At 34.3% G+C, this 24,441-nt stretch overlaps 1 protein-coding gene across 1 annotated transcript in view; it reads left to right on the forward strand.

The window, feature by feature from the left end:
• LOC135100698 (L-2-hydroxyglutarate dehydrogenase, mitochondrial-like) overlaps positions 1 to 19,778 on the forward strand; it is a 20,263-nt gene extending 485 nt beyond the window's left edge. The window contains exons 2-9 of the mRNA XM_064003873.1: positions 4,786 to 4,910; positions 5,329 to 5,454; positions 6,461 to 6,618; positions 9,343 to 9,543; positions 9,766 to 9,927; positions 11,247 to 11,356; positions 12,333 to 12,459; positions 13,435 to 19,778. Coding sequence (XP_063859943.1) covers positions 4,786 to 4,910; positions 5,329 to 5,454; positions 6,461 to 6,618; positions 9,343 to 9,543; positions 9,766 to 9,927; positions 11,247 to 11,356; positions 12,333 to 12,459; positions 13,435 to 13,686 — 1,261 coding nt within the window. The 3' untranslated portion in view covers positions 13,687 to 19,778. The remainder of the gene's footprint in view (positions 1 to 4,785; positions 4,911 to 5,328; positions 5,455 to 6,460; positions 6,619 to 9,342; positions 9,544 to 9,765; positions 9,928 to 11,246; positions 11,357 to 12,332; positions 12,460 to 13,434) is intronic.
• Positions 19,779 to 24,441: the final 4,663 nt, after the last annotated feature.

Here is a 24,441-nt window from a genome sequence, read left to right on the forward strand (position 1 = left end):
ACATTCACATGACAGACAAGGTTATTTGTGTGTGACCTCAAGGCTCCAGTGAAAGTTATTCTTATTTTCTTTCGTCTCCGCGAATGTGACTGTTGGAAGAATGTTATGGACCACATTATTTATTCATAAATAGTGTTGCTAACTCATTGACAGATAAGAGTACTAATTGAATATGCCAAATTACTTCCATGACAGTTTCAGAACTTTGCATTTGTTTAGAAATCTTGCAATATATATATATATATATATATATATATATATATATATATATATATATATATATATATATATATATATATATATATAAGTGAAGGAAAGAAAACTCTAGATGTTATCTCAGAACTTCACCATATATATATATATATATATATATATATATATATATATATATATATATATATATATATATATATATATATATATATATATATATATATATATATATATATATATAATTGATGATAATGTAGGGGAAGCCAGCAGGGTGAAGACCTCATTTACAAGTAGTGTGAGGTAATTTGTATTTGCATTTACTATCATTGAAGCTTGTTTTCCCATCAGATCCCCAAGATCCAATGTTTGTAAGGAAAAAAGGTGGAATGAAATAGAAGGAGTGTATGAAACTGCACATTTATATCACTCCCTTCCTCAGGCCATTAGTGATATTTACTCTCATAAGTATCCCTTATTGCTGCAGTTTCCTCTTTCCAGGCAGCATCTTGATTGTCATTTATAGCACTCTCCACAATTTCATTTTCCAAGTGGGGTTTCATATTTGACTTGCATATTGAAAATGATATCTTGAGATCTTAGCTGTGTACAAATGTTTGAACATTTTGCAGTCAAGACACATAAATGTTAATGCTGCAGCACGCACCACTTACACCACTGCCCACAGTCGACCATTCACTAGCAACACTCTTACTCAGACAAATAATAACTCGCACAAAGAAGTCAGGACAGCACTCACTCTGTCACCAGGTGCCATGATGTAGATTGAAGCAACTTGCATGAATTGGCATAGTAGTGGAATGGAAGACAAGAAAAACATGCAAAGACTATATGCACAGCACAGGTATATATTTCCTCATTAGAGAACAGGGCACAATTATCTTGCATCACACAGGACACCACAGGCATCTAAACTCACTCCAGGCAGAGCACACCACTACAAGTCTCAGCACAGCCACCCAGAAGGACATGAACCTGGCATCCCAATACACACAAGGCAAACACAGGAGCCGGAGCACAAGACACATCTCTGAGCATAATGCAGGAGCTGCAGCTGAACACAGTGGAGCCTTTCTCAGCTGCATTTCCCAGAAGCCGGTAATCCTCACTGCCACAGGACGTCTTCTTCACACAGTCCTTCCTCAGGTCGGCCCTCAGGTACACAGCAGACACCTCATAAAGGCTCCATCAGCCTCTGTTCCTCCAGCAGCAGGGAGGCTCCACAGCAAGCTATGATGTCTACTCTCCGTGGTCTTCCTCCAGGCTGGCACTCCCTCTGGCCTCCACAGCATCTCACACAGGCCACCACACATCCAGGTACCAAATCTTTGGTCGCCATATGTATGGCCATCCTCGCTTCAGGTCTGCAACTCCAGAGCATCCAGCTACTGCCTCAAGATCTATGGGCATCAGACTTGCCATTGCTGCTGCCTCCGCAGCTCTGGTCCTTGTCTGCTTTCCTCAATGGTTGCCAACTACACTACATCCTTCCTCTCTCATGTCTCAGCACTGACTGGCTATCTCAGTTGCCTGCCTGCTGCCTGTTTCTCCTGCCTGTGAAGCATGGGACCCAGAAGTCTGACGCCTTCCCACATCTCACTCTCTTCATGTGGCCCAAGAGGGAGAGGCCAACAGGCATTACCCCACCCCTCACAGTAGTGTCCTGCCTAGCAGCATCCCCTGCCATAACATTGATATAATTAGACCAGTGTATTAACCTTTTTAATCATGTCAGGAAGGTGGCCTGTGAAAGTTAATTTGTTGTTGATTGTAATTTTGAAGTCTCCTTTCTCTGCCTTTTTATCCAGCTTTTCTGTCCATTTATGAAGTTATTCAGTACCATTACTCCATATTCTCCTTTTTTTTTTTTTTACTTATATCAGAATGTAGGTTTTAAATTGCCACTTGCTGTCCAATTTTTTTTCTTATTATTTATTTATTTTCAATTTTTTTCAAATAAATACAGTATGCTATAGTTGTTTTAGTTCGTGCAATATCTACTTTTATGCATAAAAATAATTTGGTATTGTGAGTATAAAGATAAATTTCATTGTTACTGTTTTTACTAAACCATCTGGAAGGTAATTATTTGTTTAGGGGTCAATACAGGGAACTAAGGAGGGTTCCAAAAGGAAAACTCCTGAGTATATCAATCCACTCTGATGTTCTGTCTATATTTTTCTTTTATGAAATGCTCTTTTCCCTTAATTTGGACATCACATAATTTCACAGTTGTGTTTCTGGCATAATTTTTTTTTTTTTTTTTCTCTCTCTCTCCCTCCAAAACACATCAATCAAATTTTCTTTCCTCCTGCTTTTGCAATAATAGTTTTTGAAAGCTCTTTTTTCACATTTTGCAAGTTCATGCATTAATCATTGACTATGATAATTAGTTTAGCCCTCATTTATTCTTGAAATTCTCCTTGACTTCCTTTCTGTTTCTCATCTTCTGTCTTTAATTTCTCTGTCTGCATCTATCTTTCATTATTCATCCTAAGGTGTTGATTATATTTTACCTGATTTCCTGTCTCCCTCCCATCCACTTTTCTTTTTCTCCCAAGTACTCAAACATATTATTATCTTATCAATACTTAATATTTACCCAATCATTTCTTCCTTAATTTCTCTCATAGTATCTCTTGCATTGTCTCAACCTTGCCTCATCCTTGACAGCTTGCAGTACTACTGGAGATCACTTGGACAGTCACTAGGTATTGGCTGTGTTAACATGGGTTCCAGCATTTTTGCTTTTAACTCATATGCTCTCTTTCTTACATGGTTTTATCACGTAACCTATGCCACTTCAGTGGGACTAGGTATTTTGTTGCTCAGGCCACCGCTGCTCTATGAATCCTGCAAATATGTGATCATATATTAATAGTACTGTGTGTATGTGGATGTGTTTGCATGTAGTATTTATCTAGTTTCAGTTTGTATATGTATGTCCCTGTTCTTCAGTCATTACCTTTTCCTATCCACATTTTTCTAACCTTAAAATATTGCATCCTCCTCTTCTCCTCTCTTCCAATGCTGTCAGTTTCCATTTATCCAATCTTTTCTCATATAGCAACTGTGCCATGTACTTGCTACCAATTTAGTATTTGCAACTCTTTGTAGTGTGTGTGTGTGTGTGTGTGTGTGTGTGTGTGTGTGTGTGTGTGTTGAGACATTTACTATAAAAGACAAAAACATGGTCTGTACCACAACTAAAGTGTTAAACTTGAAATGTTTAAAAACAAAAAAACAAACCCTATAATATATGTATTTTAAGCCATGTAATGGGTGAACAGAAGAGTATGATATGGGAGAATGTAGTCTTTGTGGTACATAGACAGTATATCAATAAGAAATGGTATGCATTTGAAATACAACTATGTAAAATTCATTCATGTTAATTTTGCAATATTGAAAATCTTTAAATGCATATAACCTCCTGCATTGTCTTACAAGTGATGCCACTGAATATGCATGTGGTTCTGGGATAAAATAAAAAGACAATATAAGCTTATCAATAGGTGATATAGGAAGTAAAAACTACTTGTGTACTTAACTGATCATGTAAAATCATAAAGATAAATGTTGTTTGAATGGGGTATTGTTTTAATTCATGCCAAAGCTTCATAAATCCTCAGTTTTGATATAAGACAATCTTGTGTGCATGCTCTCATTCTCATTGTGTTGTTATGTGATCATTTTCATGACCTTGACATTGTCATCTTTATCTGCATAGTGACTGAAATCCCAAATGTACTCAAATTATTTGCTCATTTTGAGATGTGGTCATGATAAACTGTACCTCTACAACTTTCTCTAAGTAGTATGTATTGGTAGATGACTATTGTAAAGTGATGAAACTTTGTTTTAGGTTGTTCAGGAACTCTACATATAGGCTAGCTTGGTTTAACTGTAAAGATTTGATATACTCATATATACCAGTATGTAAAATGACTTGGCTATAAATAAATGTTTCAAATGTTTCTCTCTCTCTCTCTCTCTCTCTCTCTCTCTCTCTCTCTCTCTCTCTCTCTCTCTCTCTCTCTCTCTCTCTCTCTCTCTCTCTCTCTCTCTCTCTCTCTCTCTCTCTCTATGACTGTGATAAGAAACAGTGTTTATATGTATTGAAGGACCAGAGGTGTACAAGAACAATGTGATGTACATTGACTCATCATTACCATTCCATTTCTGCTTCACTTATGAACTGAAGGAAGCATGTTTGGATGTTGTTGTCTACATGGTGATGCTCATAAGACCAGTACTTTATGTGTAATCCTGTTCAAAGCATTCATTATAATACAACTTTTCGCTCACTCTCAGATAATGTATGTACTTACTGGTATTGATGCCATTCTTTTGTTTGTGCTCATATTGGTAATCTCTTAGTTCTGAACAGTAAGGCCTTATGTCCCCTTTCTTCCATGCTTCCCCATTAAATGGGTAAAGTAGTAGTCTATATTCTATATTACTCTTGATCTTTAGAAGAGATATTAAAGCCAATTACCTATTGTGTGTTGATATTGCAAGAATTTATTCAGTATATTTACATTTATCTTTTAGACATGAGCCAAAATATGACATGGTGGTTGTGGGTGGTGGCATCGTGGGAATGGCAGCAGCTCGAGAGTTGGCCCTGCAACACCCACACTTGAAGCTTAGTGTTGTGGAGAAGGAAAACCAGTTGGGTAATTATATTTGTTATTAGTGACTTTTATACTAGATTGAACCTTAGTCTTTTTTTCTACACCAAAAAGACTTTTTACTTATTTGATGTTAATTTCAGGTTATAGACTCATCTTAACCTCATATATATCTAATGTCTGCTTGATGAATATTCTCCAAAGTATAGATCATCCCAAATTATATCTGTGTAATGATGGTTTAAATCATTATTGTAAGCTGGAGGTTCTTTCCACAGCACCACTGGTTGCCTCTTTGTTTTCATGTCTTTATAGACTTGCTTAAAACTGCCCCACTCTTATGTTAAGAAGTCTTACATATTTAATGTGTGAACCATAATCATAGTTACAAGAATACTGATACAACTAGTATTTCAGTTGCTGAATGAATATGCATTATATATTTAAAAGGGATCATTTTCAGCATTTCATCAGAGTGGCCACAACAGTGGAGTGATTCATGCTGGAATTTACTATAAGCCAGGATCCCTAAAGGCCAAGCTCTGTGTTGAAGGACTACACCTGTCTTATAAGTATTTTGAAGAAGAAGGTATGTCTCTAACATTTTCTTCTTTCTTTTTCTTTTTTGTTATTTATTCAATTATGTACTTATTTATTAATATATATATATATATATATATATATATATATATATATATATATATATATATATATAGAGAGAGAGAGAGAGAGAGAGAGAGAGAGAGAGAGAGAGAGAGAGAGAGAGAGAGAATCACAGTTTCTCTATGATTTTCCATGGATTTAGTCCGTGCATATTTACTGTCCTTTTATTCTCTTTAACATTACCATTTTGTATGGAGAATAGCCATATTATTATTTTTTTTTATGAAAAATATGTTTTGAAGGTATTTTCTGTTTGTCATCCTTGAAGTGCAGAATAGTATGGTAGATGAGTATAAGTCTTGGTCAAAGCAGGTATCCACATTACTGTAGGGGAGTGCCTTTTTTTTGTTTTTCCTTCCCTGCTAGACTGCAAGGTCACAACTTATACCTGTAGATGTTCTCAACTAATTCAAGAGGCTTCATTGTGACTCATTTCTTTTACTTGTGTTGTATCACTGATTTTCTGATGAACAACCTAACAATTCAGTACAGATGGTCCCTGACCTATGAACGAGTTAGGCTCCAGATGGTAGTCTGTAGGTCATTATTTTGTGAAATAATTTGGGTGTACTGTGCTCTCTCAAGTTCTGTGCTTGCTTTCTTCCAAAACCATAATGCTAAACTTGAGGATTGTAAAATGGGGGTATTGAAAACATTGAAAATGCTTATTCATGCTGGCCACATAGCTTAGCATTGTGTTTGTGTGTGTGTGTGTGTGTGTGTGTTATCCTCACATTCACCATGACACAGCAGTGCAGTGGTGCAGTGAAGTGTAAACAACATGATACCTCTTGATCTGATGCTACAAATGACTCAGGATTTTTCCCAAACCAGACCTCTCATTTGTATCTCCAGATGTTCATAAGTTGGGGAGCATCTGTATGCATTCTATCTTTGAAGCATAATTTTATGACAGTTTTCATTCTTTACAGGAATTCCTTATAAGAAATGTGGAAAGCTCATCGTGGCTGTTGATGACAAAGAAATTGGAAGATTGCATGACTTATTTGAACGAGCAAAACAAAATGGTGTTCCAGATGTAGAACTCATTGAAGGACACGACATAAAGAAATATGAACCCTACTGTCATGTAAGTTTCTCATCCACATCTTATTTTTTAAAGTTTTTCATTTTCCTGTAATGATTGCAGGTTTTAGATTTTGGCAATTTTATTGTAGAATGTAATTATATTATTATTTTGTTATATATTTTTTGTATATATATATATATATATATATATATATATATATATATATATATATATATATATATATATATATATATATATATATATATATATATATATATATATATATATATATTATATACAAAAAATATATAACAAAATAATAATGTAATATATATATATATATATATATATATATATATATATATATATATATATATATATATATATATATATATATATATATATATATATATATATTATATTCATGAGACATTGTCTGTTACTGTTTCTGTCATGTATTGCTTGTGTAATTCTGTCTTTATTGACTCATTTTCATCCTTAGAAATACCATTATTCTCTCCATGGCATCATGATTCAGGTGATGCATACTTTTTCATGTACTCTATAATCATGCATACATACATACACACACCTCATTTTTCATATTTAATTTTTCATATATTTTTATTGTGTGGAGTTACACCTTGTATAATATAATCGGTATGATAGTGTAATTGTAAATCAGTGTGTATATATTTTTGTATTAAGGTAGTAGGAATAGAATAGGTCATTTAGGGTGTTAGAGACTCATGCCTTGTTAACCCATTCAGTGCATAGTGCATATATATATACATATCTCTTAGAGAAGTATTTAGTACATATATATATATATATATATATATATATATATATATATATATATATATATATATATATATATATATATATATATATATATATATATATATATATATATATATATATATATATATATATATATATATATATATATATATATATATATATTATATAATTTCCTTTTGGATCCATTTTACAGCCTTCAATTTTGTTTGTATATATAAGATTTGTCACTAACAGTAACAAAGAATATTTTGACAAGTCAGGAGTGAATGTTTTCATATACATACCTATCTTTTGGGCTCAGAGTTATTATGGATTGAATACTTCTCTAGTTGATACCTACGTCAACATGCATATAATATCTAAGTAATAAAATGAAATTGAAAGCTACGTTATTGGAGAGGGATAATTTGTTATAGATATTTTGACTCACTCTCATTGTTGTACGGAGTTGGTTACACAGGGCGGGCTGCTGTGTTTTCCAAAAATATCATCAGATAAAGAGGTAAGTTACTTTCTCCTAGGAAGTTACTTCTCAAATCTATATCAGTAAGGCATAAGAAATAGGAAACGAGACTTCGTAATAATCAGAAAGGAAAACTGAAAGCCGTAAAATTCAAAGTATGTTCTATTCTTTGAGGATTGCTGGTGTAGTTACCACAGCCTTGAGACATGGAGTGTTGCCAGATGTGCATCCAACCATTTTGTTGAATGTACAGTTATTGTTGATTATAGGTATTTATAATATAAAGAAGTACTTATTACACATACTATAGGGTTGTGGAAAGTGTATATAAAGGAGAGAATAAAAGCTTTAAGAAAATATAAATATAAAATTCTGCATCCCTAGTCTGATATCATGAGCTGTGAGAAGGGAAAGATCCATGAATCAAAATTGTATGGTAGCCACACTTCCATTCATGGCATGGGAATAATGTATATATGATTTTTTTTTTTTTTTTTTTATGGGGTAAATAAAAAAGATATGTAGGAAAAAGATGCAACCTGACATGACCTCCTGTCTCTGACAAAGCACAACACTACAGGTTAAATGAAAAGATGTAAAACTAGAGTATTAGAGAGAGAGAGAGAGAGAGAGAGAGGAAGGATGAGGTATATGAAAAGAACAAGTGGGAATCTTTTTTCCATGGCTTCTGCTGACATGTTGCTGTGTTAGTGTTGTGATGAGTGTACAAAGACAAACTGAGAATATTAATTTCTTGATGTGCCATCCCTTGTTGATGCAAGAGCAGGTGTCAATATTATGGTGTTTAAGATTTTTTTCATATTAATGATATTGTAATCAGAACACACATATATCAGCCATCTCCCTTGTCACTTATCATCACTTTTGTCCTGAAAACTATACAAAAAGGATTATTCTGTGCTGTTTTATTTATTTATTTTTTTCCCCACCTGTATGTGTTCCCTTCTCCCTCAAAACAATTTGCTTTTGTAGAAAGTTAAGCAAAGAAGGGAACTGTTGTAGCAAAAAAATTTTTGTTACCTTTCTTCCACTAACACAATCTTAGCATATCACCCTAGGCAACTGTTCCATACCATGCCACCATCAATGACCTATTCTGCTGTGCTACTCCAATTACATGTTCTTAATTAATCAAACCATGTATTTTAAAGAAAATAATTGTTTGTTTATGAAAGTATTATTTTTAATTGCAATTTTTTTTCTATTTTATTACAGGTCTGGATCTAAAAAAAGTGAAAAAGAATTTTGAATCAAAATTTTGATCTGATATAGGGAGATGTTCCTTACTTAAAGAAGAAGCATTGTACATGTGTAAAATATTCTTTTGAGAGATTATATATTGCTGAATATGCTCATCCTATGATTGATTTAAAAGTACGCCAGTTTTTTCCCGTCAGGATGAATGTTGAAACTTGTAGTTTTATTTTATCTACTTCTGTAAATGGTCTGGAGGTAATATCTTGGACTGAAATCTTTTATGAAATTTCTTTTTTCAGGGTGTGAAAGCTATCTGGTCCCCACATACTGGCATTGTTGACTGGGCTTTAGTAACAGAACATTATGGAAAAAACTTCCGTGATCTAGGTGGCAGCATCTATCTTGACTTTGAAGTTAAAGATTTTAATTTAGTAGAAGGAGATGGGGATGAAAACTCTGATAACACAAAATACCCAGTCCGAGTTATCAGTGACGGAAAGGTTAGTGTGTCTGAACTTTTGCAAGTTATTTTACCTGTATAACGATGTGTCCATTTCCTATTTATGTTGATCTGTTTGATTTGGGTCTTTTAATGCAGACAAATTTTTGTGTCAAGGTCATAAATAATTTCTTAAAATATGTGATAGGGAATCCTTTAGAAATAATCAGTTGGCTGTGATCTCACAGGTTTTATTTATATATATATATGTCTTGTGTACCAGTCTGTCAGATGTAAGTATGTGCTGACATGTGGAGGTCTGCAGTCTGACAAGCTGGCCAAATTATCTGGGTGTAATGAGGATCCCAGGATTGTACCATTTCGGGGAGAATACCTCCTCCTGAAGGAAGACATGACTCATCTAGTGCGAGGCAATATATATCCGGTAAGTGAGATGTGAATATTAATGAAAGGAGAGTGTATGTGTGTAGAACATCAGTCTATAACGTTTGTAAAAATGTTAAGTTTATCATGTAATACATTCTGCTATTCTTAAATATTCCATGTGTGGAAGATTATTAGTTCTATGAAAGTCATACATAACTTGGCTCAGTTTCCTTATTTTTCCTTGTTGATTACCATGGGAAGGTATTTATTTTATATGCACATTCCAAAGGAGAATTTTCCATAAGGAATGAAGTATTACATATAGCCTCTGCAGAAAGTACTGAGCTCCCCTTGCCCTTTTAGAGGATGAAATTTCCTTTTTTTTTTTTTTTTTTTTTTTTTTTTTTTTTTTTTTTTTTTTTTTTTTTTTTATCTGGAGATAATTTTTCTTGTATTATCTGGAGATAATTTGGCATCCATCTGGTAAGTCTCAGGAAGCATGCAAAGTATGCATTGTTAACATAATTTTGAATAGTTTGATTACCTAGCTGGTTGGTTCTCACTTTTGCTTCTCACAAGGAGTTCTACTGTCAATTGAGTCAGTGACTGCCAACTTGATTTAAGCATAGTATCTATTGATGCTTATACTCTTAAGCATTTAAGACTTTTGATTTTGTTGCCTTGGGAAAATATTGGTAAAAAATTCATATTCAAATGTTTTGTGTACTTTATTCAGTACACTATTTATGACTCAGGTTATAGTTGACATATGCATGTAATGGAGTGGTGAAGTAACGGTAACGTGCATTGCATTTTCTGATAATAAAGCACAGTAACAGGTGACATTCTTTTATTTATGAACAATGGAGTAGTGGGTAGCTAAGTTGCCCTTTAGAGTAATGGTGCCCACCTCTGATTCATGTATTGTACGAATCTGCCAAACATACATAGAATCTGCTGCCTGTTACTGTATAGTTGCAAGGAGACAACTTTCAGCAGTTTCTTCATTGTGGTGCAAAGGAATGGGCTCAGAACTTTCTATGGAGACTGTAAATGTAAAGACATTATGGAGCTTTAAGAGAAGATTAGACAAATTTATGGATGGGGATGATAGGTGGAAATAGGTAGGTATATTTCATACAGGGACTGCCATGTGTAAGCTTAGTGGCTTCTTACAGCTTCCCTTATTTTTTATGTTCTTATGTTCCAAATAAGTCACTATATTAACAGATTAATTAAGTTTATGCTAAACCAGCTAATATATTTCATTCAATCATTAAATACTGTAGGGGTCATGTAAGTTGTTGAAAGAAGTTACTGTAGAATTTTCTATTTTGAGACAAAGTAAATAACTGGTTGTCAAGAGACTTTTTGTAGGTTCCAGATCCACGCTTTCCCTTCCTTGGAGTGCATTTCACCCCAAGAATGAATGGAGATATTTGGTTGGGGCCCAATGCAATATTTGCCCTTAAGAGAGAAGGATACAAGTAAGTGAAGCTTTTTCTGCTCAACTTTCTCTCTCTCTCTCTCTCTCTCTCTCTCTCTCTCTCTCTCTCTCTCTCTCTCTCTCTCTCTCTCTCTCTCTCTCTCTCTCTCTCTCTCTCTCTCTCTCTCTCTCTCTCTCTCTCTCTCTCTCTCTCTCTCTCTCTCTCTCTCTCGTGTTTCTGCCAAAACAACTTAATCTCACTTAACTGCTCACTTTTCCTGCAACTAAACTCTCTATTTATTTTCTTTTTTACTTTTCTCATAATTTCCTTTACTCTCCTATTATCATTTTAATTTCCCCTGACATTGTTCTGCAACATTTTCTCATATGCTTTCCTCACCTCATCAGTTTTAGTCATCCACCATACATTTCCTTTACTCCTATGCCAAAGCTTTCTGTATACTACCACTTCTCCTTTTCTGGTGGCACTGTAGTTATGTCCTTGAATACATTAAACACCATCTTTATACTTGATCCTTCCTCAACTATCACCCTAATTTTTTCTCAGTTTATCATCCTTCTTCATATATTCCTCTCTCTATTCCTTCCCATCCAACCTTTCACTACCCACTATTGTACTCACTTTCTCTTAGATCCCATTCTTACCATATTAAGTCACAAAGCTGCAACAACTGCCAGCTTAGTTTAACTTCAGTAGTATGGAAGATGCTGGAAACCATCATAGCTAGAAAAGTCACAGAACACCTAGAAAACACCGGCTAGTTAAGAATAGTCAGTATAAATGTAGCAAAGGAAATGTTTAAAGGGATTGTTTTACTAAGTATTCGGTATGGCTGTGAGGTCTAGGCTGTAGCTGTAAAGTTAAGAGGTAAAAGAGGTAATGGAAGCAAAATATGTATGTATGCATAGTCATGTATGAGGTGGATGGACAGTGAGAAACAATTAGATTAGAAAAAGATATATCATTGATGCAGTCAAGTTTTACTTTTTATTAAAAAAATGCTAATCAATTTCAGATGGACTGATATCGATCTTCGTGAGTTATGGGAATCCATCACTTATCGTGGTTTCCAAAAGCTAGCACTGAAATATGTAACTTTTGGTTTTAAGGAAGTTCTTCGATCTGCTATCCCAAGACTTCAGGTATGATTATTGTAAAACTAAGTTCTAAATATCTAGTTTTCCGTCTGTATAAGGAACCTACAATCAGAAATCCAAGTACCATACTTTCTAGACACCCACATCTCAAACTCACCATCTTGAAGTTCATCATCACTCATGGAATCATGTATTTTCACTATCATTCATTTATATGTGTCTACTATGTACATATCTGGTTTGCCAGATAATAATCATGTTAGAGGCATTCTTTCACTAAAGGATACAGATTAACCATCAATACTTTGGCATCCTTGGTTCTAGAGACATCATGAATTAGCTGTTTTCTTGGATTAACTGAGGTTTACCACTTAACACCTCTAATGTACCTCCTGTTGTGTCTAAAAGACTTAATTAGTGTGCTGGGTGTGCCAAAGAATATTTTCAAATTAAATTAAACAGTTACTGTGGTGAACATAAATTAAACACGTGTCATGAAACTAAAAACAGGAGGCAAACCTGGCAAGCTTGTGGATGTATTCTGCTCCTTCCTAGCTTGCCGATTGCTTTCTCCACAAACCTTATTCATTAGAATACCATTGCACTTCTGAAACATGTGGGATTTTCTAATTGTGCCAGTATTCTGGTCATGAGTGTTTCATGTTATGCTAGTCTCTGTTGTTCAGTAATGTACATTTAAAAAAATGTTCTAATTTTAAAATGTTTAATTTTTTTACTACAAATGTTCTTGTAGTGAAAAATGTTCTAATTTAAGAATTTTTCTTATGAATATTTGTAGTTGCAGTAACCTTTCATATTTATCATTATCATGCATGATCCACATTGAAACTTCATGGAGCAGCAAGGTTTAACTGGAATGGTGCAGACGCTTTCAGTTTACCCCCCAAATAAATTGGTATGAGTGAAATGTAGTATAGTTATGTGCAGTTGAGCTTTTAATGTAAGAATGTGTTGCTGATATTCATGTTTGGTATTACATTAATATGCTATGGTTTTCAGGTAGCAACTTTACAGAAATATATTCCTGAAATATCTGCCAAACACATCACCCGTGGCCCAGCTGGAGTACGTGCACAAGCAATGAATGTTGATGGCTCACTGGAAGATGATTTTGTATTCCACAGAGAAACGGATTGCAAACTGGGTTCTCGCATTCTTCATTGTCGCAATGCTCCTTCTCCAGGAGCTACATCATCACTTTCAATTGCAAAGATGATTGCTGAAAAGTGTAAAGCAGAATTCACCTTATGAACTGTTCTGAAGCACATTTGTAACCTCTGAAATGGAGCTATGTTGTGAAATCTAAAGAGGGACATCTTTCTCTCTATTAAATAACATTTATTTTTAGAAAATCAGAATGTTTAAGATAACAATTCAATTATTTTATGTGTACAAGAAAATGTATATTAAGAATTTGTGTTAATGTTAGTACATCTTAATACTGTCATCACAAGGAGACAAATGTGAGGTGCAGTCAAGAAGTTTAAAAGTTATTTCCATTGCAAGGAGACAGAGCTAGGTTATGGTCTTAAAGTGACCAGCAGGAGTAAGTAGTAACTTTTGTCATCATTTCAAGTGGTGTCTACCAGTGAGACTTGTGCTATATTAGTTTTTCCACTCATTCACATGCTCATATTTTAAAAATGAACCTCAGTGTGAGCAGAGAACAGATGTCAAATTGGTTTAGACTTGCTGAGGTGAGCAAGCTATTTTGAGTGGTATATGCACTTTAAAAGATACAGAATGCACTGAGGGATGATGAGACAATAAGACACCCCTCCAGGTTTATGTCTCCAAAGAGATAAAACTAGATCATCAGGACCATTGAATCACTACCAAGGAAGTTGTTTACAGCATTTTTGTCGCATCATCAACATAAAAGTTAGAACAATATATGACATCATGATAAGAACATGCATGCACTGTGTCCTTGCAGAGTTTCCACTCAGGCAGCCTTATGATCCCACCATGACAGCAGGCCTTCTCACACAGTGTTGAAAATGTGCAGAGCTTTTCACTCACAGCTCTTTACCTTACATACCTGATTTGTCACTCTGTGCCTGCATCCTCTTCCATAAGATTAAGTTCAAAACAAAGGATCACCATTTTGACACTGTAGGAAAGATGCAGAAAATATTACAGCATTCGACAATCTTAAAACAGGACTTTTGGCCAGTGTCCTAAGCATGACAGAAACACTGAGGATAGTGTATCACTGCATCAGGTGATGATTTTGAAGAGGATAACAGCCAAAATTAAGGTATGGATTTTGCTTTGTATAGACAGTCTCAGAACTTTTTATTAGCATCTCATACCACAGAATAAATTAAAACAGGACTTTTGGCCAGTGTCCTAAGCATGACAGAAACACTGAGGATAGTGTATCACTGCATCAGGTGATGATTTTGAAGAGGATAACAGCCAAAATTAAGGTATGGATTTTGCTTTGTATAGACAGTCTCAGAACTTTTTATTAGCATCTCATACCACAGAATCAATTTCTTTGCTCAGTCCATTTGCTCATTATCTTATCTCATCAGTTCTTTGAAGTTACTCTCTACAGAAACATCCTAACTATTTTGAAACGATCTCAGTTGGAGTGATTTTGATTTTTCTTAGAAACTTGATGGTTAGTAGGATTTTGTTGCACTTGCCTGTTTTTTTTTCCAGGTAGCCAGAAGATAAATAGTGTGAACTATTCTAAATAAGAACTGTTTTGATGATATTGTCATATTCATTTTTGTTTCATAGCTGTGTCCATTAGTGAAAGGCCCTAAAAGGCCATTTTAGCAACATTTGATACACAAGGAATCTGATTTCAACAGTGACACATATAAATCATGTGGATGACATCTCATTTTGCATCAGTTTAGTATATCATAGATTTCAGATGTTCCTTTAATATTGTAATAAGTAAAATTTTTATATGACAACTAATCAGATTCCTAAGTTCTTTCACCTGTGGCTGGCATAAACTGAGTGGCTGGGTGCTTTTTCTTTGTCAGTATGGTATTTTGTAGGTTCTCTCTTAGTGTTTATGTTGTTTTTAAGGCTTACATTTAAAAAAAAACAATTTGTCAACTACTGCTCATCTTGCCCCAGACTCAGGTTCCAACCAACAACTTCCTGTTTGTAAATATAGGAAAGTTTGGTTGTGGATAGTAAGTAGAATTCTGGTAGCTGTTGCCTGGTGTAGTGGTTGGCATCCCTAGTTCCCATTTGAAATGTGCAGAGTTTACATCCTATGTAAGGGGGAGATTATATGGATGGGTCTCTTTTCTTACTGTAGGCACTTGGTCACATTGCAAAAAAGTCAGTAGATACTGTAGATATAGAGTTATTAATCTGTAGTTTAAGGGCCAGCAGTCCTCTTTTTATTTGTGTTTTATGTGTACATCTTGATTCTGACATGCAATATGTAAGACACTAGCAATATCATATTTCATGCTTGTTCTTAAGGAATAAAAATCACACTGTAATGCCAGTATGGGCTCAGCTTCTCAACTTGAAAAAAATATAAATAAATAATAATAATAGATAAATAAATAAATAATTATAATAATAATATGAAAGAAGGGAAACTGATGAGATTACTAGTACTGCAGCTGTATGGGGTTTTCATATCAAAATTAGTACTTTGAGCACAATGCCATCACTTAGCTACCAAACAGATGTGCTTTGTGGAGAGATTAGTGTTAGTTGAAAATATGTGCATTAATATGCCCTTTCACAGAAGCTAATGCTTGAATAAGAAAAGGAAAGTCCTCAGGAGCATCTATGCTTTATTACCATTATGTTTTTAGCAATAATGGAGAGAGTTGAATTACTCTCATGATGGTCATGTATTACTAGTATGTGCAACTTGGACAAACCTCATTTTGGAACTCTTTCTCTAAATAATTTTAAGAGAGCACAGTAAAGCTGGCTTATTTTAAGATTGCACTTTGAAGTTAATGTTCTTTATTTTTTGCTCCATTTATTATTTATTATTATTATTATTATTATTATTATTATTATTATTATTATTATTATTATTATTATTATTATTATTACTATTTTTATTCATTTACTGGTCAATATGCATATTGTCTGTAACATTTGGCTTGTCTACTGCATGTGGAAAAAGATATGAATGGATGACAGCCTTACACTTACCGTCATACAATAATGTTTTAGTATCATTCACATGTTTTACCAGGTTTTCATATTTTTGTTTCATTTTGTTTGCTCTCTCATTCACTTACTTCTTTTTATAATATCCTGATATCCTCCCCATATTAATTCAGACAGCATATTTTGTCATACAAGGTGAATCTTATTCTATTACTTGAAAATTCAGATCTTAGCCATTGGCTGCTAGATATGTTGATTACCAAACATGGAACTAGCCTGTTTTCAGGCAACGGCACTTTTATAATTTCATTCAAGGTTCCTAATGTACTTTGCATAGTTGTGTTGTTTTGGATTAGTTTAATTCTATATTTTGGTTATGTTTATATATCTGTGATACTTCTTACTACATATCCAAGAAATCTGAAGCTAGTTCTAAAATGTTCCTGGTTTAGGAAGATTTATTAACAACTGCAATATATGTTGGATATATACATATAAGCAATTATTTTCTTCTGCAAGGCCATTGTGTTAGAGAAACATCATATCAGGACTCTTGAAACCCCTTATCGCCTTCTGCACCCCAACCCAAAGTCTCCAGTTTGACCCCATTATTAGTAAAGTTTTGGCACCAAAAATACAGTGTGGATGGTCAACTCGTTTACTCTAAAGGTTCTCCCTATTTTTGTCTTCTTTCCAGCTTCCCATTTACTCACTTGTGACACTCGCTGTTCTAGTCCTTAGCACAAGCTCTTGAAAGAATGACGATACACCAAATTCAGTGAAAGTTGTTTAATTTGAATTGAGTGACTCACGAGTCTTATTTCACTATAACTTACAAGCAAGCCACCCAGAGGTGGTGGCAGACAAGCAAGTGTTTTGAATGTGAAAAGTCATGTTAAAGTTGCTTTGCAAACTGAAATTTAACAAACTAAAGAGTGTAACCCAACACAGATGAGTCCATTCAGTCCCAATGCAGAATACCCCATTCATTACTAAGGAACAGTATAATGTGAAAGGCAATCTCTCTTGTTATGCCAATATATATTTCCTAAGAACAGTGTAAATTAGTTTTCCAACCAGCCCTCACATCACAGTTGTGCTAAAAATATATTAAAGTGGAATCCAAGATTTCAGAAAGAACACTTATCCGCTACTTCCCTCTTGTGCATTCAGTTCTTGCCACTCACCCTTCTTATTGTTCTCTGCCATTTCCTTTGACAATGTCATCTCTTTCTGTGTCGCTTTTAAAATTTTGTCAATGTCATGAAAAAATTAAGTAATCTTATATGTTAGGTTGATCAAAACAGATTTTTTTCTCTTACCTTTCTCTGGTGTAAACTATTGGTTTATTTACTATTCAACTAAGGAGTTTGAAGATCTTTCTGTCATTTGAATGGTTTTGTGTCACTACATCAAATTTTTAACTTTTCTTGGATATATTTGAGGCCATTTATAGATGTCTGGACGCAACACTCAGAATTGTGCCAGGAATGTGTAAATGTTGGTACACTGGTCACTAGAATAAGTCAATCATCCTATCTGCTTGTAAAAATTTTTATGTGAGGCAGGTAGCCATCTGTAGGGTTAGGGAAGATTTAGGCAGATTCTCAAGTGTAGAGAGGAAAAGCAAATAGTAGATGTGAGGCAATTGGCATTCTAGTGCACTAGGTTGTTTGAATTATGTATCAAAACCAGTTTCATTTAGAATATATTTTGTGCTGAATATACCAGGCACAGCTCATAACAAATGAGAATTTCATGCCTCTGACAAAGGCTTAATTGCCAAAGTTGGAGGACACTATTTTGAATTCTCATCTTCAACTTTGAATCAGCCAAACTATAAGTTAACAAATTGGAGGGTTCAGTGTACATAATGAAATTATTTTTAAGTCTGTTAGATTTTACTAATATTTCAAGATTTATAACTAAGTTCCAAAAACTATAGTGTACCAAAGATTCTGGAGATTAGTTTCTTGCTAATTTACTGATGCATACATACAAATATTTAAGAATCTTTTCAAACATCTTCCTTTTGAAGTAAATAAAAAGGGTCTTCAAAAGGTGGCAAAATAAGTGGACAGTACAGGACATTTCATAAAGTACAGTCTAAGTTTAAATGACACCTAGAGATTAAAAATAACTTAAGGAGTTAGTTTAGCCAGATATGGAAAATAGTAAGTGGTATTCTAGCTGGTGACTTGCTCCCTCAAAATAGACTAATGTGAACAGAGCACTTAAGTGCTGTCTGGTGCATGCCTCGCCCTCCCCATTTATTATCTGCATGAAATAGTTTGTAAGGATGTACTTAGAGACCAGTAATGGTCTATACCATTCCAGAGGATACTGAATGTGCAGGGTATAAGAATGATAGTAATACATAAATTATAGTCGTACATTATTACAGTAGAATCCCATTTCACTGAGCACCATGTGGAGAAGATTTATATTGATAATTTTACAATTCTAAGCATTGTCTGCAGTGTTAATACTTTCTCCCCCACCAAATTAACTTGTATACATGTACTAATGATTTTTTGATACTAGATAGTAATGGATGTGAATATCCAGCCAAGCTCAAAACATTTGTAATAGTGATTTGGCATTAGGCATTACAGGATTTGATCAGATGCTGGCTTATTAGCTGAGCGCTGGAGGTGGAGGACAATTGACAAAAATTGGCATTAGCAGGATTTGATCAGATGCTGGCTTATTAGCTGAGCGCTGGAGGTGGAGGACAATTGACAAAAATGTGTACAGATTGTTAAAATGCTTACCATGCCTCCTGTGTGTGTAAGAAGCCAGAAATTACCCATATGTATAGTAGTAAGTGTTTGATTTTACTTTCGTATTGTCCGTTAAAATTATCACAAAAAAATCAGTTATGTTAGGTTTTTACGATATTTTGGAATTTAGTTAAATGGTGCTCTACTGTAAACTGAATTAGGTTAAGATTTCTGTAAGGCATTTAAACAGTTGTCTAGCATTGGCTTGTGGGGTTAATGATTAGAGGAGTGGAATTTGGAGTGCAGATGGAAATAGGAAAATGTTAATTTGTTGTGTAAGACATGTATGCTAGATGGTCAGGTAACAGGAATGGAGTTTAAATGTCAACACAAGCTCTCGATATTAAATATATGGGAAATATTACTCACTGAAGGATCAGGAAATGTTATAGTTGTGATTTTGTGAGAAATATTGATGTGCACAAATACAGTGACTGTTATAATGTACACTTAGGTGGTTTGCTTATTAGTGCCTCATGCTTGCAAATGAGATACTGAGGCATGGATCTAAGAAGTAGTTATGAGAGTGAGTGAAAAATTGAACCCTTGGCAGGACACTAGAGGTACACACACTCAAAAACATATCATTACACTGGGATCTGACAAGTCTTGCACTGAACAAGCAGGTAGTCTTGGTAGGATTTGTAAGTGTTCAACTAGGGCTCTGCCTGCACTTTATGAAACATTACTCTGGCAATTTAAATCCTATTCCTTCATTTATAAGTGCTGTTCACTTGGTTCATGCAGGTGCAACTGTACTAAACACATAGGGATACCAACATGACTAGCCTTATCACTGGATCTGTCCTTGATGTCAGTTTGCATCATATTTAATGTGTAATGATACTTTTTTGAGCATGTGTACATAACTCGTTAATAAAAGAAATATCTGTGATCAGTTCGAAACCCAAGTGGAAGATGGTTGCCCTTGAATGTCTTACTATCATAGCTGGATGGATTCTCACAATATGAGGTACCAAGTGTGTCATGTATATAACAGCATTTCCCAATCTTTGGTGCTGTCACTTCAGGGATTCTGAAATCTATTCTATGTGGTGTCAGGGCATACCTTCTGTCAAGTGCAATGCAATGTGAAAATAGAGCACATATAATACATTCATGGAGAATGACAGATCTGTATGTGCAGTCAGTTCATTAATTTCTTTTTTATCTGAGATATTTTACTTGTTAGCAATATCTTTATATATATATATATATATATATATATATATATATATATATATATATATATATATATATATATATATATATATATATATATATATATATATATATAGTTGGGGCCACCATGGTACAATGATGGGTGAGGGGTCCTCAGGCACATGGTTATGAATCCTGGCCACAGTTCGAGGGTAGGAAGAACATCCACTCAGGGTAACTTCCCAAATGCCTAAACCTGTCCTGGCCCTAATTAACTAGGGAAACCAGATATATATATATATATATATATATATATATATATATATATATATATATATATGTGTGTGTGTGTGTGTGTGTGTGTGTGTGTGTGTGTGTGTGTGTGTGTGTGTGTGTAGTTCTTTTAGGAACAGGTTAAACTTGGCTATAGGGACTACTGCATAGCCTGTACCTAATTAATATAAAATGGTGTGTATTGCTCAGGATTAATTTCAGAGTAATAATCTATTTAAAGCTTATTTTCACTTGATAGTTTGTTAACAATTTTGTCTTTTTTTTTTTTTTTTTTTTTTTTTTTTTTTTTTTTTTGTACCTGAGATGCCTTTTTCCTTTTTGTTTCTAAATGCATTACATAGAACGACATTGGTGCATCAAACTAAACAAAAACCAAGCATTATGTAAATTGGTTGGCTTGGTGCCACACCACATTAACTTCCAGTTGACATTTATTCTGTTGGATTCATTTATCTTTATGTATGGTGGTAAAAGTGTGCTGAAAGATGCATTTGTTTAATAGAGCATTCCCATGCAGTAGACTTGTAAGATATTGTGAATGCAACAGTACAACTGACATGTAAAATGACAAAGGAGTGCCTTTCCAGAGTCACAGTTTAGTAATACATGTAAATACTTATTGAACTAAACATATCAGTAAAGTAACACTTCACTTTGAGGAACATAGTGATCTGTATATTGAGATCGTTCACAGCCATCAAAGACAGTAAATTTTAAGCATTGTATGTGTATATCATAAAATGTACATCATGCATCACCTGCACAAGTTCTACTTCATTGTGTAGATAAATTCACATCACCAAGCTGATGTATTTAAGGTATAATGTATTTAAATTACAGAACAATATAAACAGTTTTATAGAACAAAAAGAAACTAGATTTTATATGTATATAAGAGTTTAATGGAATTTGAATTGAAGTGCAATGCAATAAAATTATTGAAAAAAATTCTTTTAATTTTTTATGCAAGTCATTTTTATTCACTTTTTGTTTTTTACAGCTGGGTATTTACATGAAATCTGGCTGATGTCTTAAAAAAAGAATGCAGGAATTCAGTCAGGAGCATGATTCCAAAGAGTTCCTCAAACAGCAGCCAATTTGCAATTTCATCTGGTCCTTGTGCTTTTGTTACATCTTGTTCTTTCATTATTTTCTTTATTTCTTGAAGTGTGTGTGTGTGTGTGTGTGTGTGTGTGTGTGTGTTATAATTTTGCATGCCTTTAAAGGTTTGATGGTAATGACCATGGTCATGGTGGAAGTACGTATTACTAGTAGTAGTCATAGTATGCTTGTTTACTGGTATGCCATTGAGTTATCTGCTCCTTCAAAGTGAGCCAGGTCCTGAGAAGGATGCCAATTCTTTTCTTTGTTCTGATTGCTAATTCTATATACAGAACTTATCCATCATTGTAAAGAGTATGGCTTCCATATGAGGATTAGCTTGCCTCTTTATAATGATTGTCTTAAACCTTGTATATACTGCTGCAATTTTGCTCCTCTTTCAAACACCATTATTTTCATGTAGGACTGAACTTGTTACATCTTGAACTCTTTTCTTAGATGTCAAAGAACTGAACACTTCATGCAGGGAAGCCACAGAATCCCTGATTTCTGATCTTTAAAGATTCTGATTCTGGCAAAGCAAACTTAATGTTGTTCATTACCACAAAAACTCATTTTTAACATTTTATTTATTTATTATTTGTCCACTTGACAAAACCTTCCAGGTAACTATTCCATCTTCTTCAGTGACACCCAACTATCCATCTTTTCATCATTGAACATGATTGATCTTTCCTTTACATACTAAAAATTGAAACCAGGAACTTCACATCTTGTCTCTCACTAAAACATCATATATGAAGTTAGGCATTCTGAGCTGTCTCTGCCAGTTTTTCTCATTCCCCAGCTGTTCTCTCTGTATAGAAGCTTTGTCTGCCCATGTATGAAGTACACTTCACATGTATGAAGTAGGGTTCACTTGCACTGGTCTCTTAAACAGGGTAAAATCAAAAGCTTTTCATCTCATCAACTCCTTCCCTCTAACTCTCTAACCTCTTTTTCCTGCAAGGTTGCATCTCTTGCTATCTTGTCACTATTTTTGTGCTAACTGCTCTCCTGATCTTGCTAACTGCATGGGTCACCCCTGTTGTGGCTCCACTGCACAAGGATGTCTACTTTCTGTCACTCCCTGTTCTATCCACTCCCTAATACAAAACCAGCACTCTCAATCCCTCATTCCTTTTACAGGTAAACTCTGGAACTCCAACTTATGACAAACTCTTTCAAGGTAGGTTTCAAGACACTTCTCCAGGTAATTTTGGATTTGTTTTCACTATCTTCTTTAGGGCCTGACCCCTTAAGTGTACTTTTTATCAGTTTGTTATCTTTGGCTAGAGCCCTTCTTACATAAAAAAAAAGAGAAAAGTTGGAATGTTATTATATATATATATATATATATATATATATATATATATATATATATATATATATATATATATATATATATATATATATTGCAGTGCTTCAATGAGTATGCTGTGAGACTGGTATGTTACCATTTCATCACTGGGAGTGTACAGTTAGTTGGTTAAGCCCAGTAGATACTGTGGTATTCACCTGTGAGATCTTTACCCCAGTGTTAGGGGAACATAGCATAACTACACACTTTATCTTAATTTTGAAGAGAGAGAGAGAGAGAGAGAGAGAGAGAACAGAGCCAGCATGAGAACCTAAAGAGTAGTACCAACATCTCCCAATATCATCCAGGCATGCCACCGACATGTAATTGGGAATATGATGCATGCCTGAAACTTTTATATAGGGAAATTCAAGTTGTTTTCTGTGGTGTGTTTCTTTTCAACTATGCAATACTATCTCATTAAAAAAAAAGTCGCACTCTGTGATCAGGCTTTAAGACTGCAAACTGTCACAAAGAAAACTGAAACTTCCTGTCATTATTTTCTTTACTGTTATTGACTTAATTCGGCTGGATGGGGCAATGATGAGGCATTTAAGCATTTATATTTTGTAAGATCATCCATAGTTGTGGAGATGATGGTGATGATAATGAATTTCATGGTAGAAACTTGTGGAAAATATCAGTTACATCATTGTGTTGATTTGTTTACAATGATGAGTTGTAACCAAACAAGATAATGGTATATATGTTGTGAAAACAGATTACAAATGAGCTTTTTTGTTGCTAAGGCATGGATTAAAATTATTCCTATCAGTCCTCCAGTAATGCTGCCACAATTTTTCTTGTCTTGCCATCATATCTTCCCCTTGTCATTATTAAACAGGCTTACAAGATCTTGCTGCCGCAAGAAAAATTCAGGCTGAGAGAAGAGAAGGTTAAAGCACTCATGCAGAGGCTCCCAACACTGCCTAAACTGTAACTTCAGTTTCTCTAGCAGAAAGCTTTTTAGTTGTTAGTTGATTCTTTGTGAACCAATATTCAACAAAATGCTAGAGGCTTTCAAAACCTTAGAATGTAAGATGTATCAGGCTTGAGGAATTTTGATGAATGAAGAAGAGAAAAATTAAGACAGACAAAAACATGGAAAGAAAAAAAAAGAGTATTCCAGCCACCACACCATATGACCTATTCCATTTTGGAAAGTAATGATAACTCAGAGATAAATATAATCCC

This window comes from Scylla paramamosain, chromosome 5 (assembly GCF_035594125.1).
Source record: "Scylla paramamosain isolate STU-SP2022 chromosome 5, ASM3559412v1, whole genome shotgun sequence".
NCBI classification, from domain to species: Eukaryota; Metazoa; Arthropoda; class Malacostraca; order Decapoda; family Portunidae; genus Scylla; species Scylla paramamosain.